We start from the raw sequence: 19,795 nt of genomic DNA, 5'->3' as shown, positions 1-19,795 counted from the left end.
TGAGTATTTCATTAAGCTGAAATGTGAGCATTTCGCTGGAAAAGACTGCTAGCACAAATGGATAAGGGTCGCAAGAAAACGGAGTGAAGGATCAATTTACGAAAGCTTGGGCGCGCCCTCTACCAACTCGAAGGTCCTCGAGTATCGCTTGGGTTCCACTACGGTGTTATGCAGCAGTTACACTCTGCCAAGAAGGAAAGAGGGGTAATAGCAGTGGGTGTTTTCGCCAATCCCAGTTACTTGGAGTGTCTCTTTCGTTGGCATAGTCGTGAGACGTTGGCACCCTTCGAATTGAGTGCTAAATTAGCCCAATTTAGGCAGCAAGAGCGACAGACAGAGTGTAAAACTAGAGAAAGACAAGACAAGATAAGAGACGGCGGTAAATCGATGACAAGAAACGGTTACAACGAACATACTCAGTGGTGTGGTACTTGTCCATCATCTACATACATCTTGCTTACCATCACGGCGGCAGTATCTCGCATCGACCTAACCGCAAGTAAGAGACCTGGGTCGAGTGGTTCTCTTTCCATCCATAAGAGAACACGGGAAAGAAGCTGGACGGTTTCTTCAGCACTCGGCGCTTCATCGTACTTGTCTTTATCTACTGCTCCCTCGTCGTCGTACTCATTGGCTGCTTGTACAGCTGCTGCAGTCTCCTTGTTATCTATCTGCTCTTCATCGAGTTCATTCTTCTTGACCCGTTTAGCTAACTCACTCTCTTCATCGAGTATCCAGCGCTCGAGTTCAGAGTCTCCAACTTCCAGACCGGCTTCGTGTGCAAGTCCACGCAGTTCAGCTATCATCATACGATCTTCAGTATGATCAGAAATGCGATGAAGATGTGTAGAAAGTGATGGACCTACGGGCGGTGGTTTAGCGTCTGATCGCTCATATAGCAGCATCCAACAGCGGGCGAATGTCTCTGATCTGATGTTCAACCATGCACGATGCAATTCTGCAAAAGCTTCCTTTAATGTAAATTTACGCACCCGTTCATCTAAACTAGTCATTTTACTTTCATAGTCGATTCTAACACTCGTAAGTAGTCCTGCTGCTAAACGTATTCGCAATTCATTGGCGACAATTTTCGGCTCCAAGCAATCTTTGGGAACGACGAATAGTCGCACCAAGCCATCTGCAGTAACGCATTCTATTTCCGGAGGCAGATAGTCTGCTGACTCAGCAACTAATATTGCACCGTCGGGATGCATTGCGATTGCAGTGGTTGCAAATTCTCGATGAAACCACCATAAAAAAAGATCTACCGTCAATGATCCACTACCACCACCCGCATAAACAACTGGTTGAGTAACCATATTTACATTTGCCAAACACTTTGGCCGCCAGTGACGACCGGCTACTAGTAATCTCGTTCGATGACGACCACCGTGATCGGCAGCACCTACCACCCATACTCTTTCACCGTTTGCACGTTTACCCGGCAGGTCTCGCCAATCGAGAAAAGAAACATGAGCTAAATAAATACGACTATGGTCATAACCTTCTAAGGCATTCTTCAGTGTATCGAGAGGCGTGTGTGTTATACTCGTTATTGGACAACAATTCGATGGCGATTTTTCTGTACAATCGATATTCATAGAAATCATCGACGATGCCTCTGATGCTGAATATCTGGACGAATGAAAAGACTCTGGAGAAACTGGTGAATCAATAATTTTTTTATCATCGTAATTAAATTTATCTTCTGACTTGTTACTAATCTCATTAGCATGTTTTGTCGTTGACGTTTTAATACTGCTTTCGTAATCTTTTTCGTCATTAGCAGTATCCGAATCATTATCGTCATCATTATAATCGAGACGTGTTCTGTCTACATCTTGAGTTTCCGCTGTACCATCAGTATCAGAATCAGTGGCAGTAGTCTTCCGACGACGTTTTTCCATAAATCGTAGCATCAGGGCGCTGCCAAGTGCCTTGGAATCTGGGGATTGGCGCGTGCGCGTCGTGGTGCATCGACCTGTCTCGGGAACTACTACGGCGACGGCCTTTTTGTCCGTTATCATCGTCTCTCCGTTTCTTCGTCCCCGCTCTTGCCTCAATGCTGTCGTCCGTTCACCTAGCCGTGGCACCGCCGTAGTAGCACCACCACTACGCACTTTCCGCCCTTTTCTAACGACTTTGCCACGCGCACTCTTGCCACTACTACGAGGCGACATAATCGCAGCAACGTACACTCAGCGCAGTACGTTTGCTTACCAGTAGTAGTCCATGTAACAACAGGACAATGATTTAGCTCAGACTCGGATTTCTCCGATTTCGATTCCAGCCAAACGCTGGCTACTGAATTCGTGTGGTGCATCCGGAGGGCGTATTGTCAGACTCACTGCGGACACCAAAATAACGTCCAAAAACGACACAGATGATACGTCGCGTGCAGTGCCGGGCGCTCGCGCTACCGAACGACGACTGAGCGAGCGGCTGCGACGCAACCGTCAAAGGCTGGAGCGGGAACTAGGAGGCTTTGATGTACCACCGCCCGACGCGCACAAAGCAAAAGCGGCTCCCAGCCTCGTTGGTTGGCATGGGATGCCCGCGGGTGCTGGGGAAGAGGCGGCAGCAGATATACCAAAGTGATGGCAGAAGCGTTTACGAAAGAGAAAGCAGGACAGAACGACACTGATGATGATATACATCGAGGACACGATGCTGCTAAAGACAAGGACCAAGTCCGTTTAGCAAGAATAAGCGTAAGAGAGGAAACGATATTATTCAGCATCATCCTAGTCAACTATCTACACTCGCTTTACATCTCATTCTATCTCGTCCATTTATTTGTTTACCCTCTCTGTACACTAGCATACGTCATCATCGTCGACATTTATCTGCACGACCTACAGCGTGGCTTTCGATACTGCTTACGAGAGAAGCTTTCAGTACTGAAATATCGATTGTACTGCTACTCCGACTCCGATTTAAATATTCATATAGGGTAAAAACATAGAGTTGCTAAAAATCGATTGAAACTTTTGACTGGCCCTACTCAAGTCCAACACGTCGAGTTGAGTTTATAATTTATTAAGCTTTTAAAAATAACTGTATTATATTTATTATCCACATATCCGTAAGTTTATAATGTATTTTTGTTGTTTTCTTATGTATATGTAAATAAGTTTATGTATATAACTTTCACAACATATAAATTATATACAATCTTTTGACACGTGTTTGCATTATATACCTTTTAAATTTATTAACAGCGAATAGGAATGACGCATGACAATTTGGTCCTTGTTAATATAACGCAAACATATTTAGCGGATATTATAAGAATTAGTAGACTGACAAGCTTTTATAACCTTTCTCTCTTTAATACTGTCGACATAGTCTATCACCTAATATGGAAACTCGTTTTATAAATTATAAAACCTTATTTTCCTCTTTAAATATTACATAAAACGTCTTATACGTACCATTAGTTGTAACGTATGCATGTCTTAGGCTTTTAATTTTTTATAAATTTAAATTTTAAACTCAACAATTTAATTCGCGCGTTTAATTCAAATTTCTTTCTTATGCTACGCATTTATTGCATGCAAAGATTTTTTGCCTTTACACTAATTGCCTCATTACTTGACATGTACCCCCGTAACATCAAGAGCTTTCTGACAAATTAGACTTGCGCCTAGTACGAAAATAAAATTAATGGAAATAAAGTCATGTTATTTATCACCGAGTCATTGAGAATTAAAAAAAAAATTGCTCATACTAATGCGTACGATGAATTGAAATTTGTTAGGTAGTTCCGAGCGAGGCTCTTAAGGGAATGAAAAAGTGGAAAAATTTTTAGTCGGAAATGATGAAGTAGAAAACGATATAAATATAGGAGCATACAAATGTAATGTATATTTGTAAAGACATATATGTATTAAGTACTTGAAATCCAAGCTGCATAATAACCTTTTCATAGCAGGTAGATTTTTCGTAATGCGTGACACTCTGCTCAGCAGAGGAGGTTAAACATAAATTGGCTGGTGCCGGTAATATACGAACATACACAGGACATACAAACAAGGTCCCATGAATTATTCGAAATACATTAATCCGCTTGGGTTGCACTGAAGTATCCTTACCGAGGGAGTTTACTCTCTCTGTTACTCTTTATCAGTACAACAGATATGTTACTCTCGTTAGGTTATCGTCAATCTCACTTGCACTTGCGTCTTTTACTCTCTCTCTGAGATATAACCAGGGGGTGCGAGGGCGGCGAATACGCGAGGCAGCAGCCAACCCCAAGCCAAGTTGCCGGGGCAACGGGAGAGGCGTAGGCACAGAGGGGTGAGATGACCTCGGGTGGGAGTCTGCAGCGTTATAGGGGATACTTTTTTATACTGATAAATATGAATTTACGTGCGTAGACTCAAAGTCAGATAGTAATTTTTCCTCATGTTCAATCATTTAAAATTTGTTTTTTACTGAAAATATGATTAATATTTGAGGGCTTAATTTTTCGAAAGTATATTTTTAAAATATGTTGAGAAAGATTTTATTTGCAAGAGAGAAAAAAGCTCACGGGGGTTGGTCATAAAAACGAAAGAGTGCCAGTCGGAAGACGCGAAAAAGAAGATAAGGGGAGAAGTGAGAGTCGAAAAAGAGGGCTGTCAGTGAGGGCCGTGAGTGAAATAAAGAAGCAAGTAAGGGTAGATGGCCGGTTGTGAGTATGCCGGAGGGGTTATCGATGGTGGATTACGACGTAGGAACACGAGAGCGGGGATATTAAAGTGGATGCTGCGGCCAATCCGAAGGAATCGTCGCCATGGCTACCGGCGCCTGCGTTCACTCGACACACCGATCTACTCCCACCATGCTTAGTTATTTTCTCTCCACCGTTACTTTCTCCTCCATCACCACCACCATCACTGCTATCACCATCTCTCCAGCGCTACGATCACCACCACTTTTATCGCCAACACATCGTACCCTATATCACTGTTGTCAAAGACGCGATGGCTCGTGAAGTGAATGAGAAAAGAAACTTGGTGTAACCCACTTTTCGAGGAAGCTGAGAAGTGTGACGAAGTTCAGTAAGCATCCAGAGGACGACATTAAAGCTCTTGTCGCATGCATACTCATCTCTCGATCTACTGCCAGTCTACTTGCAACGGCCGTTACTACTTCGTACCTTCTTTCTTCAACTATGTCTGACTACACGCGGTCCACTTTCCCTCTCGATAAAAACGATGCCATGTAAATTTTAACTTGCAGCTTTAGAAACCAACTTTTTATACGTTAGTTTGCAAGAAAATTTACTTTAAACTTCAAAGTTATCACGCCCGCGTTTCTTATTCAATAAAAATTTTTTACGTAAACAGATTAATTTATTTAAACTAACTTTACTATTTATTTTATTTAAATTCACACCACATTTATTATTTGCATTTGCTCTAAACCATTGATCCCTTTATTGTCATTCGTGACTTGAGAGTATTCATTAAACAAATACGCGACAACAAATGTTTATCGCACTTACATATGTGATGGCTAGCAATATATAATTCAACAAGAGAGACCGTGTGACTGTGCGAGTCAAGTTTCGCGCGATTTACGCGCCGATCTTGACTGAAATATCGCACACAGTTGGTATATTCAAACGTGCCGCTACTGTTGAGCCTTTGACGTTCCGCTTCGATCCGATAAGAATGAAAGGAAACTTTGCTACAGCAACTGAAACAGCTTGGCTGCTGTTATTATAGCTCTTGATAAGTGGATTATCCCCCAGTTTACATCACAACTCTGTTGTGTGAAAAACTTTTATTCGATAACCATTTTAATTTGCTATCAACCAGCGCAATAACAAAATTATGATAATATTGTGGTACTTGATCACGTATTTTTGTAATTTATTAAATGGTAAATTAATGGCTTCATTGAAATAAACACTTGATTATTAGCATCTTGGCTCCTGCTGTGACAATGACATAAAGACGAGACTACTTACAAAGACATTGAAGTATTAGCCTGAAGCTTCCAAGTGTCCGTCGGCCGGAACTTTGCTAAAGACACCAACTAGACAAGCACCTTTTGTTTTATAAACATCACGTCACGCGGAGCATCATTATAAGAAGTACAGAAGAAAAGAAGTTGTAGTAGTAGTTTTTGTTAGAAGATTAAATAGACGACGAACCAGTTGGCCAACTCCGAAAAATTCGCGGTTAACATCTACTGCATTGATAATTGATGCTCTTTATTCTCGCGCTCACTGTGTGAAGGATGTTTGTGTTACGTAACTTTTTTTTAGTTATGACGCGCTTTGGTACAAGCAATCAAGTTGCCGTTTGATCTGACTAAAAAATCAGGTTGCCGTCATGTAAACATCTGACGCAAGGTTTCGCTAGCAAAGTTTACTCGGTTATAAGTACAAAAAATCCAATGACATCACGTTTGCTCAAGTTATTTTCTGGGTAATACATAAAGAAAATAATTTAAAATCAGTCTGTATATTTTGAGCAGACAGGTAAGTTCTAAAGGACGGAAATAATTTAAAAAAGTAAAATAGAAATAAAATATATAAAGAAAATGTAAAGAAAGACAAAAGGGTTGGAGGATGATTGGAGGACTCTTGCACGCACGTGTAAACGCAGATAGTCGCGTGTCGTTGGTATATTTATCGAAGGGGATTGTCGCAGTCGTTGACGTACTCGGAGTTGGACGAACAAACGACATGCGAGGACGTACAGAGACATACAAGTGAAAGAGAACGAGAATTTCGGAGGTGGCATGTGAAACGAGAGGGGTGCAACCGAGAGAACGTCTAGGGGGTTAAGTTAGGTCGGTAGACTCGAGGGGGCGGTAGAGGACCGGAGGGTGACTGTCGGCAGGATCAAAGGGCTACACGCTCGTTCCATCTACGACTCGCTGAGAGAGAAAGAGAGCTAGGGGGTGACTCGTGAATTGCAAGAGTAGTGGAGCTGGCAGCTCGCAAAACGCGAATACACGTTGGGATACGAAACATTGGGAGAGTGTGCTAGTGAGTGAAATGTCCTGAAAGGAAAGAGAAAGAGAGACTCTGGTAGGTGGGTAAGTTGGGAGTGGGTTTGCTGGGAGGGCAGAGGCGACAACGAGCAAATCTGATTTTCGCTCCACTTGCACTGACTTCGCGGGGCGCTTGGCCTACACGTTTGCCGCCGTAACACCCTCGTTCCGTCTTCACCTCTTCTCTACCCTCCAAACATTATTGGCTCTCGACTTTGGCATACTTCGTTCTTCGCATACTAAAATCTATGTACAACTACAATGTATACATGTATATAAGCTTCCTGCCATTTTCATACAGGAAATTTTTATCGCTCCAACTTCATTTTCTTATTTTATAACAAAAAAACTTTCAAGCCAATATATATACTCTTCGACAAGGAATTTAAGATACTGAACGTCAGAAGTCTGCGATAATTAAATTAACAAACAAATATAGTCAGTAAAAAAAGTAATTGGCTGTTGGTTCAAATTACATGTAAAATGTAAAAATAAAAAAATAATTGGGATGGAAAGATGAGAAGTTGATGATAGGAATTGAAAATGTTGGGACGACGTCGCTGTCGTAGTTGAGGAAGGCTGTAGATATCTTGGAAATACATCATCCGGTAAATTAAACGGCAGTGGCGTTTTCTCAGCTTGACATCAAAGTAAATGTATACTACTACAGCATATAGGCCATCAAGGGCGACAGAGAATACTACGTGTGAATATAATATAACGTAAGATAAAAAGCGACGGCGAGAATACTAAGTTAAGTTCGCGAGAGGAAAAGCGAAAATTTACAAATTTTACTTGCGTCAAGGAAAAACTTGATTACTAAATTTAGGAGGCGAGTTAAAAGGATCGGAGAGTGTGAGAGTATACGACAAAGAACCAAGAGAGTACAAGTGACGGTGGGGTGACTCAGGGGAACGACGTTCAAGTTTGTTACGCGTTGGAAATGAGGCTAGAATGAACGTGACATTATTGAGAGAAGTTAATTGCCACAGCGAAAAGATACTAGATTATACAGCGTAAACTAACTTCCTCTCTCGCTCTTTTTTCCTCCAGCCTCTTTATCGTTACTTTTTAGATTTTTTACTCGCACTTTTGTTCAATAAACATTTTATATATTTTGTGTAAAATAAAAATGACATTTTTATAGACAAAAAAATAGTTTATTTATTAAAAAATCATCGCCTAAAACATTAAAATAAACTGTCACGAAAAAATTTTGTCTAAAATTTCAACAATCAATGGACTTGATTTTCACGCTGTTAAATAAATAGTCTATTCATTTTATCTGCATTACATAGGGAGTTTATCTATGTGATAAAAAAAATAAAATCAACATTGTCGATACATTAAAAAATTGTCACGCCAAGTTCTATATATAAAAATATGTTAATCGACAATGAAATAAATATTTGATTTTTCATATTCATACAGAAGAATTTAAAAATTATTCACAAAAAATGTTATTAATTTGAGGACTAAAATATTTCAATAAAAAATTTAAACTATTACTTATAAAAAATTTTTATTTTGTATGTTTAATGGAATTGATTATTTCAACTGGAAAACGATTTATTTGAAGGAATATTTTAACCGACGTAAGAAACTGGATAAGGATATCGTCAATATTTTTCAAAAATTTTGTGTTTTATTCGAATGGTAAATGGTACAGATGGATTATCCCTATTTCTGCTTTGTTCCCTTTGCAATGTGAAATTTCGAAATCATACAATGCGGAAGAGAGTCATCTGGAAGCACCTGTGACGGCCCTGTGCTCGCTGAGTGTGCAAAAGAATTGAAAGGAACGTGAAAAAATAAAAGACAAGGAAAAGTATGAGATTTCATAGTTGTATTGGGATATATGAACATTCATAAGCAACCTAGGGGGACATCAGATCTCATATCACGGGATATTCAATGACGATTCACTTGTTGATTCTTAAACCTTTGTCCTCATGAGTGAAATAAAAAAAATTGATAAAAAGATGTAGTGAAAAAAAAAAATTAGACATACATGGTCACTTCATCGCACATTTAATACTCCGAGGGCTCGCCCTTTAATACATTCGACAAAAAACTGTTGTCCAAAGTACAGTGTATAGCAACTGCGAGAGTTTATTGTACACAGGTTTATCTTGACCCAGAACAATTACATATAAGCAGTGTAGGAAAAAGATGTAAGGGGTGATAGATTGAGAAACGCCTTATTAGCAAAATGGACTATGTCCTTATCCCCTTGCTCTTTCACCGGGTGTATTACATTCAGACCAAATATACACATCCACATCGACTGGATTGTGATCACAAAGAGACGTACGATAGCATCTCGATAACACACCCTTTGCTTTTCGATTCATTCATGCATCAACCCTCGACCTATCGGTTCATCGGCCTGATGTTAGACGTTCGTAAGTTTTTCTTTTATATTTATACAATATATATGTATATGTATATATATACATGTTTAAATTTCACTCTATTGAAAATAGCCGTCGATATTACATGTAGAGTAAGTAATCTCTGCTAAAATCATAGCATCGCGGACGTGTTATTAAATATCGTAATAACGGTGACAACGTCATTCGCACCAGGTGGTTCAGGGAGTAAGCGAACGATTAGCGATATGTGATATAGCTTTGATGGCGTATGAAATCAAAGTGGCACTGTTGCCTGCAGCAAAAACTCTGAAAAAATTAAACTGTGCATCAGCGGGTGGCAGTTGGTTTTTTACTCAATTTAAAAATTAAAATATTTTACGGCATCCCGATTAAGCTGTATTTGAGATACAGACTCTTCTCGAATTTCCCGGGGATATTTCCGGACATATAGCATTACGCGGACGAGTTTGGACCCTCGGGTAGTGTTTGTGCTAGGATATCACCCAGTCGGGTCCACTCACTGGAGCGCCTAACCCTCCTACCCTCTCACCGTCCCACAAACAAACCCCACGGCATGTATATACATATGGATGTGTATATATAAATATATATAGACATACGTATGTACGCAACGGGTCACATAGACACCGAGGAGAAAGCTTGAGCGTGGATTGCTCTGGGATAGTCGATATAACCAGGACTCGTTCTTTAGTCAAACCTCCGCCCCTTTTCAATCGAGACTTCAAACGGTGCAGCGTGGAATCATGATTGGAACGGCCACTGCTAAGTAAGGGGCTCTGGCCCCGTTCTCTCTCTTTCTCATCCTCTCTATCTCTCTCTGGCTGGGGCTGCTAAGGGGGTGGCCGAGGGCGGTACTCGCTCAGTCTCCCTGTTCGTACTCCTCCCGATCTCTCTACACAGCTATTGCTGCTGCTGTTCCTGCCACCGCTTGTGTCCCCCTTCAGTATCCCGATCCCTCGACTCAAACTCATGATGAAATTCCTAGCATTCAATCGCAGCGCCGGTCGCAACTACGCGCACAGGATTGTCTGCATAGAGATAGGCCACGTTGGTGTTGATCCTCTGTGTGTGGATACATGGCAGAGTGGCGCTGCAAGAGAAACCAGAGTGGGTGGTAGATATGCTGTATCTAGCTACTATCTACCGACATTTCACTGCAACGGCGGACATAGCTGCTGTTACGGTAGTAGAGAATCAGGGTGTTGGTATTACGCCGGCACCAGAGAGAGAGAGAGAGTTGGTACATACAGCTAGCTAGACAACTATGCGCTTCAGCATCCACCGACATTGGAATTCAAATACAGTCCGTATATAGCAGAGCAGTGGTACGAGGGAGATTGGAAAATCCGATCGATCTGCTCTTGTCCTCTTTCTCTCTGGAACTTTGGCTTTGCGAGCTTGCTTTTGGTCTTTGGTTCAACCAAACGCTTATATATATATTGCATTCTATTTTCCTAAATACCTAAGTTCGAAATCTGCATTTTTATTCGCATATCCAAGTCACGTATAGATTTTCACTAATCTCAAATCATTCATGTCATAATATTCATACAGTAACACAACTCTACCTTCTTTTTAATCATTCGCTTGATCTATTATCACAAGTATATGTAAAAATGAAAGAAAATATTTTCTTTATCATCTCTTCAACTTGTGCATACCTTAATAATATATGTCTATATAGACATTCCCAGTAGTAATTTCCTGGTATTTTTATTTTTCATATCATGGTATATATGTTAAACGAAACTCGTACGTGGATAAAATAAAAGCTGTTCTCGCAGAATAACCAGAATTCACGACGAAATGTGCTGCGAGCTGTAAAGTTGTATTGCACTGCCTGGCATCCACAGTAGTGTGTTGAGGAGGCTTTGGTGTCAGCACCAGAACCTAGAGAGCACAGAAACTGAAGGGGTTACAACACCCTCATTTACTAACACAGTATTCTTGTTTCACTCCAACGATATACCTGTTTTCAGTGGTGGTTTAATACACACGTCCTCTATCCTTTCTCACTAGCATACTGGCCCCTTCACCAATGAACTTAGTTGCTAGCGGGTGAGATCAGGTAATTAGTTACGTTGCCGTGAGCTCCGGGTGATGCTTTCAAACGTAGAATATATGTGTGGAACAGCTATATACATATATACATATATAAATGCAGACGTATAACATACATGCACATATGCCCCTTGTCTCTCGTCCTCTCTGGTTTGGACTGCTGGCCAAATCCACTCGCGGTTCTCACTGCCACCGGGCATTTGGGTGTTTCCAGTTATCAAGCAGATGAGGATTAACAAGCGTGAACGGAACACAGACTGTTTAGCTGTTTCAATCAATGCTTGGTTAAGGTTTTCCTTTGAATTGGCTTTTAATGTACACTTAAGGTGTTTTATTGACTATCAGATGATCCAAGATTTACGTCAGAATCTTTAGCCACCTTTAAGCCAGGATTCAACGAGGATTTATGTATTTTTGTTTTTTATTTTATTTATTTGGTTGTTTTTTCGACAAACCGGAAGGTTTCCTGGTCGATTTTCCATCTTATCTTTTTTACTTAGTTCGTTTTCCCTGGGGCTACACAGTCGTCAAGATGAAAACCTTACAAATATTAAGAATAACCCCTCACGGCATTGCGACCTATCTTATTCGTCTTATTTTTTTATTTTTTCTCCTCTTGTAGTCTACTTCTCGTCGCGGAAGCCCTGCTAAAGCCGATTTATTTTTATCTCTACGTCCTCGGGATTTCAAATGTCTCTCCGACTTGCTTGCTTGCACGGTTTCTCTCGTTCTCTCCTCTTCACTTGGTTTTCCGTATGGCCCCGTCGCCGTCGTCGTCGTCGTAGTCGTCAAAACCGGGTATTGGTAGTATGAGCTACCGTTGACCCGGGATCGCGGATAGACCGGGGGTAAGAGGAATGAAGAAACTTCAAACGCGCAATCGTCGAGCGAGCGAAATTCAATTAAACGTCCCGACGACTTCGTGGAACGACACTATCCCGGGGTGCGAGGATCCCATCTCTCTTCTTCCGTTATCTTTCTTTTTTTCGTTATTGCCCTTTATTTCTCTTCGTCATTCTTTAACAACTATACACATATCTAGTATTAAATTTTGTTTTGTCGAATTTCATCCCGCAGTATCCATTTTTACTCTTCTATACTTTCAATTTTATACACCAAATGTCAATATTTAGCATCGTCAATGTCCAAGTCAAACTTTCTGACAACATCGCCAGGAAAATAAGCTATTAGTTCTCTTTTTTCACTTCATCGCAATTAATTAAAATAAAATAATTGGACGCAACATTTGCCCCGGTAGTTTGAGTACAAACTTGAGCTTTGAATCGCAATTTTATTAACACGTCGACGAACATGCCGACAAACTGAGTAGGTAAAATAAGATTTACAGAGAAAGAAACAAAGTTCAAAGTAGCGATAGTAGTAAGATGTCTCTTAAGTACTTGGTTTTAGAAAAGGTAATAAAACGCGGTCACTAATAAGCAAGACTTTAAGACACCTACTTTTTTATCTTCAGCACTATCGTTATTTTTTTTATTTAATTCAACGCTTTTGCGCGTGATCAGCAAACTTCAACAGCTTTTAATGTCAAAGTAGTAAACAAGTTTACACTAACATTATCGTTATTAAATGCAATTTACGAGTCAAATAAACTGAATAGATCATAAACGTGAACCCTAAATTTGCAGGTGATGAAATCTCTATTGGTATCCATGTACGAGTTGTGAGGAATAGAAATATGAAACCACCTGCATCATATTTAGGGGTCGCCCTTTTCTCCTGCTACCTTAACATCAGTCAGCATCAAATGCATTCATATAACCAGGGCTGGCTTTATTCTCTAGCATAAACCCACTCGTCAAAATTTGACGTCTGTGTTTTTATGCTCGTTTAAATACATCCGTTAGGTTGAATAGCCATCCCGAGCTATAGACACTGAGATTTCACAGTATACTATATAATACGAAAGGTCGGGAAAATTAGAAAAAACCTAGTGCACTACTATACTACTCAGTGTATTGAGATTACTTTCGTGAATTTTGTAGCAAGTAAAACCGCGGAAAAATCTATTCATAGTAACGCGATTGCATCGAGTAGATGTTACTACTCTAGTATATGGAGTGTATTACTAGAGTGAGAAAGAGATAAAGAGAGCAAGGAGAAAAAAAAGTAATTAACATTGGCATACCCTAGAGCGATGGGAATTCAAACGAAGCAACGTTGAAACTAATATTCCCGATCGTTATCTCTCCCCCGGTGATATTATGTACCCCTACTCCCTTTTTTCCGGGACCGACCTTCATTCTCTCATTTTTTAAAAATATTCTATCATGATACGTATTATGTATATAATAAAAGGAAAATCGTGCACATCATAAGCTGCAAATGCGCATATAAACCGGAAAATAAACGGCATTTACAATTTATGCATTTATTGTTTTTAAAGGTTGCCACAGATATATCTCTATGTCTACTGACAAAACTATAATGGGTGGTTACAACTTTAATGTGGAATTAAACAAATATTTGGTTCGTTGTTTAAATTTAACTTGAAAATTCAAAAAAAGTTGTTCCTTACTACTAATTGTAGAGAATCGTGAGTGGAACAAACATGAGAAAGTAAAAAAAATATAAACGGTCTTAATATTGCGCACAGCCACTCAGTATTGAATGAGAAGGGGCTTCGCTGTGAAATATGCGAGGGATGAAAGAGATACGATGCGCTAAATCCACGTGATATCGCTGTAAATCGCTGCGCCGTTGTGTGTCACGATGGCAGAAACAAGAGGATGGAGAAAAGCTTTTCTGGCCTGAGATGAACATGTTGTTTTTTTGCTTACATCGGCTAAAAATAACGCCGACTAAGAGACAAGTCTTACTATCGTCATTTTACGGATAAATAGCTTTGGAAAAAAATTTTATAATACTCAGAGAACTGAATAGTTTAGTATTTTTTTTTGTTTTTATTTTGAACTGGTTTTAATTTTTTTTTTTTAATGTGTGGATGTTTTCGGAATTCCAATGGCGCAGATTTATTGGAGAAAAGTAAAGCGAATGAACGCGTATAGGAAAATATATCTAGCCGTAGGATCCACCCCAAACTCCTAGTCCAACCCCTCACAGATACTCAGAAACACTCGGAATACGTTATACTCTAACCCTCCTCCAGCTTTCCCGTTAGCCTCCATTCCGTTAGTCAAATATATATTGTATCCAGTATATAACATCTCTCATACTCTATTTTTCTCAGCGCTGTAATTTTTTTTATTTTTTATAGCATGCTTTGTTCGTAACATATCGAATGTCAAAGCCAACAATCTCCGGGTGATGTTACTTAGTCAGCGGACAGACGGCGAGTATTTTATTTGAATGAATTTAAATTATTTAATAGAAATGTAAGCAAAATAAATACATGAATATAAACGAAAACAAAAAGAGAAAGGCCGCGTATTACAGTTGATTAAATTTTCTGTCAGATTGATCAAAGGACCAAATCATTTGTTTATCACCCGTGTGTGATTTCATGTACTGTGGTCACGATTTAACACTTTAAATTATCTAGTAAATATAATAGCTTTTAAAACCGCGTTTATTCATTCAAAACTTGCCGCATTTAAAAGTAAGATTCAATTATAAAACTTGTTTTATATTTATTTATTTTTCGTCTATTAAGCGAGTGCTTTTGCGCGTAAATTAATAAATATTTTTCTTTGACAATGCCTGTGAATTTATTAACTCTTAATAAATAAAAAAACTAAGAAATAACAGTGAAGTTGATGGAAAATATATAAATAACTGATGTAATATAATTTTTCACAAGGCATCAACGACTCTTTCAAAGTGCAATAAATTAATAATAATTTAGCTCTCTTTTACCTACTATAGCACTTGTGTTTAATAACGGCGTTTAAGTGAAGCCTGTGAGTTAATCACGAACAATATGCATGAAGAACAGAGTGGAAAATAAAAAGTTGAATTTTACAAGACGTTATATACCGGAGGTTGAATATTAGAGTAAAAGGAACTAACCAACTACAGCGTTACGGTAACGACAGGGAGAAGAGGTAACAACACCTGGTGGTGGTATGATTCGCAATGATCTACGAGGATCTCGTAAGACCGTGAAAAGTGTAATTTACTTGGAAAGGCTCACGTGCATCATATCAGTCGAGGCCATGGTAAAGCCTTGCACAGAACTCGTTTTGTGTAGTCATGTATACAGTAACGTCATATATATATATGTGTATAAATATATGGCATATAGTAGGATACAGCACATAGCGTATAGAGGTGGGTTCTATGCTCTCTCGCGTATATATACACTTCGCTCATCCACTTTGAGGGTTTCCTATTCTATCCAATCTCGGTTGGTCTATCGGTTTCCCATACTCAATTCCATTCCTCTTCTCGTGCACGTTTTATACTCATATACTTTAATCAATTCGCCTGCGCTTTTACTACCGCTTACGGGTATTATTCTTGACTCGTGACTTGAAAGAAATTGAAACTCCAATTGAAGATGTTAAGGAAAAGGAAAAAAGAAATGATTTTTGAATCATTTTCTTGGGTTTTGATATTTTTAAAAGTATTATGAGCAGGAATTATTTTTTTACTGTAAATGGAGGATGAAGGATGTCTTTATTTGAACTTTTGTCGAGTGGACAATATCATGGAATCTTGGATAAAACCGTAGGGTGCATATTCTTCTGACGGCAAAACCCACAAGAATGGGCGATATTGCTCGAGATGGCTAATCCGAAGGTGATCCGGGTGTTGGCAAAGTTTGCCAATAGACGTCGCTATCGCAATGCGGACGGTTTCGGTGGACCCGTGGCCCCGGTGACTATATATCTGGTATCTTCAGCAGAGTGTATAATAAAAGCAAGTAAAGCAAGAGAGAGTAGAGAGAGAAAGATAGACAAAGTCTTTGTGTACGTAGCAGTTTGGGTGTGGGGAATCGAGAGAGACCGGAGTCGAGAGGATTGGGTCCAGGCGAGCGAGGGATCTGGAGAATGAGAGAAGTAGATGGAGGGATTGCTTCGCTTCCAATATACTAAGAGCGGATACGCAAACCCGGAGCCAGCGGCTAGTCCCTCGTTCGTTCGTTGTTCTCTCTACTGATGCTCTACACACACCGACTCTCTTTCACCTTCCTTCTTCATTCCCCTTTGCTCTCCTCGCCTCACTCTACCTTGTCGTTTCGTATCCATTGTACCCAGCAGCTCATTTATTTATGTCTCTTCGAAACTTTTAATCCGATGAGATCTGCTTGATCTTCCTGCTCTTACACCAGTTGTTGCCAAGAGTGTTACACTAACGACACAATATGCCAGTTGTTTGATACACTTTTTAATGATATAATAGTAATAACAATATTTCGGAATAACTTTTATATATAACTAGTTGCAGAATTTTCAATTCTCTAATAGTCATAACTATTTTCACAATTATAAACATTTGAATTCAGTTGAGTTTGATACACATTATGTACTATACTTGTGGTGGTTAAATTCCGTATAGCAAACTAGGCATGCAAACTTTGATGCTGGCCCACTCCAAGTTACCAACAACTATTTCAATGAGTTTAGAGACGAGTTATTCACCAACAGTTACTTGATTACCACCCCTCCATCAACAGTCCGCGTTTCCGTAACCTCTCCATCAATTTACCAATTTACACGAAAACCCAAAACCGTTGAGGGGAAAACTGCTGTTTTATGTACACAACTTTTTAGATGTTTTCATTCTGATGCTATATATAATATATAACAGATAATACACACGTACATAGAAATGAGTTACTTTAGACAGGAAGGGAACAGCAGAGACATCATTATAGACTGGCAAATAATGTCCAGAGCCTTTTAACCAACTCTCTCTCCCTCATCTCCAGCGAATTCACTCTCGAAAAATATATCCAGGAGACCATTTTTCAGTAGCAACCAAACAATTGGCTTTCTCTGCCGGACGAGAAGAGCAGGCGAAGAACACGCCTTGGGCTTGCTTTAATTCTCTGATTAGACGCTGCGCTGGAGAAAGGGAGTCCACGACAAGAAAATAATTGTCCTTTCAAAATGCTACCACGAAAAAAAAAATTTTCAATCCTCTTCCGGGTGTTCTTTGGCTGTTTCTCTTCATACTTTTTTTACATCTTCTTTTATATGCATCCGTCGTGCATAAACCAAGAGGGTTTGTACATGGACGTCAGCCAGTGAATCCGCCCTTTTTATTCCTACTTTTCTTCTTTATTTTTTCAAACCACCCAGGCGTTATCGTTTATTTTTAGCTTTTTGACTTTCCCTGTGCTCCTAACGTACCACGACCAATGAAATATCAACCTCGTTATCTTCCTCTGGTGTCCCATTGGTACCTCTGTCTTATGTGATGCTGTCTTGCATTATCCTCGGAGTTCTTTCATTAACAAGAAAATATCCACGCATCGGTTGGCAAACTGAGTCCACACCATCCCCCTAATATAATGACGTGAATGTCCCTTTTTTAATACCTTCTAAAGACGACAAAAAGAATATTATCAGTGTCTTTCATCGGTGTTTCTTTGAGTTCATGTTACCCAGGTGATTTGCGACAACCCGCGAGTTCAAGTGGAAATATAAAATTGAAAATGATACTCTTGTGCTTGAATGTATGAAGATAACAGGAATAACATTAAAATAAATATGTATGTATAATTGTATATGTAAAAAGGAACGAAATTAAAATGAGTGCTAGATCGTCCGGGAACGTAATAACCATAAAAACGGTTAATTTAATTACTGAAACCAACAAAGAGGACACGAGAGTGAGAATAAGATAGAAAGCTGGAAAAGCAAGTGGAAAATATACACAATGTGATATTCTGTAGCTGTATATATATATTTATAGGATGTAAACAACTCAAACACGCAAACGTATATAATAATGCAAGTCATAATTTTTTTATTTACTTATACAGCATTCAAGTACCAACTTTTGTCAGTGTACTTTATCTCTTACATTTGTGCGCGTCCTTAATTTCAAAAAATTTTTAATACAATTTATCTTTTCATTATTTCTTACAATTCTCTCCTTCATTTTAAAAACTCACTCCTGCGTACAATAAAATAGTCTACCACAGTCCATTGAAAAGTTGCAATTAGCATTTAAAATATAAACTTGAGTGGAGAGAAGAGAAAATAAGGAGAGCGCAACTAAAAAAGGAATAAGAAAAAAGATGTAGCGTAAGAGAATGAGACAAAGTGAAATGTTTAATGAAAGGACCTTTTAGCCAATCTGGCTAAATGCCTTTCAGTATAGTATAGTATAGCAGGATACAGATATAAGAGTGAGAGATCTCCAAATGAGTAAGAGAGTAACGAGGCCGCGGTTTAAATAGGACTTACCCCTGATTGGCCACCAGAGTTGCTCTCATCTGCATTCCGGTGTAAGACCTTCCTGTGCTGAGCATTTAACGTCAGAGATCTAGCTGCAGCAGACGGGGGTTGATCGGGGTTGCACGAAATTTAAAGCTCTGGATTTATTTGCGATAAACCCAAGCCTTTTTTCGGTTTTCCTATTTTCCATTGGTTTATTTTCGTCGTATTTTTTTAAGTTCCAAGGATGTATACAAAAAGTATTTTACTTCAGTGGGTTCGTCTTTCTGTCGTTGTTGAAAGACCATCATTGGTAAATGCGCTTGACCGTACAGATGCTACTGCGTTTCTCTTATCTGAGTTTTTTTTTGCACCAATGAAAGAAAGTAAATATATATACTGCAAGATATCTATAAATACATATATACATCAGTGAAGTCTATTGATTCCTTGAAAACCTAGTGGTCACGAATGAAGAAATCCTTCATTCTCTTGTGCTTTCTCATCTTGAAATACATCCGACAAAAAATAAATAAAAACAAACAAGAAAGACTTTGGTTGTATCTCTCAATATTATGCGTTCACTCTAGAGATACTGCAGCAAGAACATTCATAGTTTTTTTTTTTACTTATTTTTCCTTTATTTTTTTACGCTATATACTTTTATACTCTTTTATTTTTGCTCGTTATACATCTGAGCTTATTTTTGTTCAACGGGTAGCAGCAAAAGAAATGGAAGAAGAGATGACATTCTAGACGGTTGTAGCAGTAGTAGTATTGGTAGCAGCAGCAGTGGTAGTAGTAGCAGTAACAGTCGTAGAAGTAAAGGACGTTGCGAAACACACTTTAATAATTTGCACTACGACGACTCTATTGTCCGTAGACAGGAGCACGCGACCGTTCCAATTATCAAGGTACTAACTCTAATAAGAGACGTCAGATTGTACTCTCTCTTCCCTCTTACAGACGCAGCCAGCACCCTCATCATCATCATCATCATCATCATCGTCTTTCTCTCATTTTTTATTATTCACCTAC

The 19,795-nt window shown here is 39.2% G+C and overlaps 1 protein-coding gene across 9 annotated transcripts in view; it reads right to left on the bottom strand.

Moving 5' to 3' along the window:
* The window catches only part of LOC130674274 (protein pangolin, isoforms A/H/I/S), a 109,706-nt gene that overhangs the window by 25,867 nt on the left and 64,044 nt on the right, over positions 1-19,795 (bottom strand). For 3 of the 9 annotated variants that reach the window (XM_057479551.1, XM_057479552.1, XM_057479553.1), the window contains exon 1: positions 462-2,390. The exons of 2 other annotated variants lie outside the window; for them this stretch is intronic. In XM_057479551.1, coding sequence (XP_057335534.1) covers positions 462-2,180 — 1,719 coding nt within the window. In that variant the 5' untranslated portion in view covers positions 2,181-2,390. Of the gene's footprint in view, positions 1-461; positions 2,401-19,795 lie in introns of those variants that run through there. 4 more of the 9 variants (XR_008991009.1, XR_008991010.1, XM_057479554.1 and 1 more) reach the window with 2 other exon arrangements.

This window comes from Microplitis mediator, chromosome 9 (genome assembly GCF_029852145.1).
Source record: "Microplitis mediator isolate UGA2020A chromosome 9, iyMicMedi2.1, whole genome shotgun sequence".
Classification (NCBI taxonomy): Eukaryota; Metazoa; Arthropoda; class Insecta; order Hymenoptera; family Braconidae; genus Microplitis; species Microplitis mediator.
Note: the sequence above shows the minus strand (reverse complement) of the source record. Positions and strands in the feature narration are given on the sequence as shown.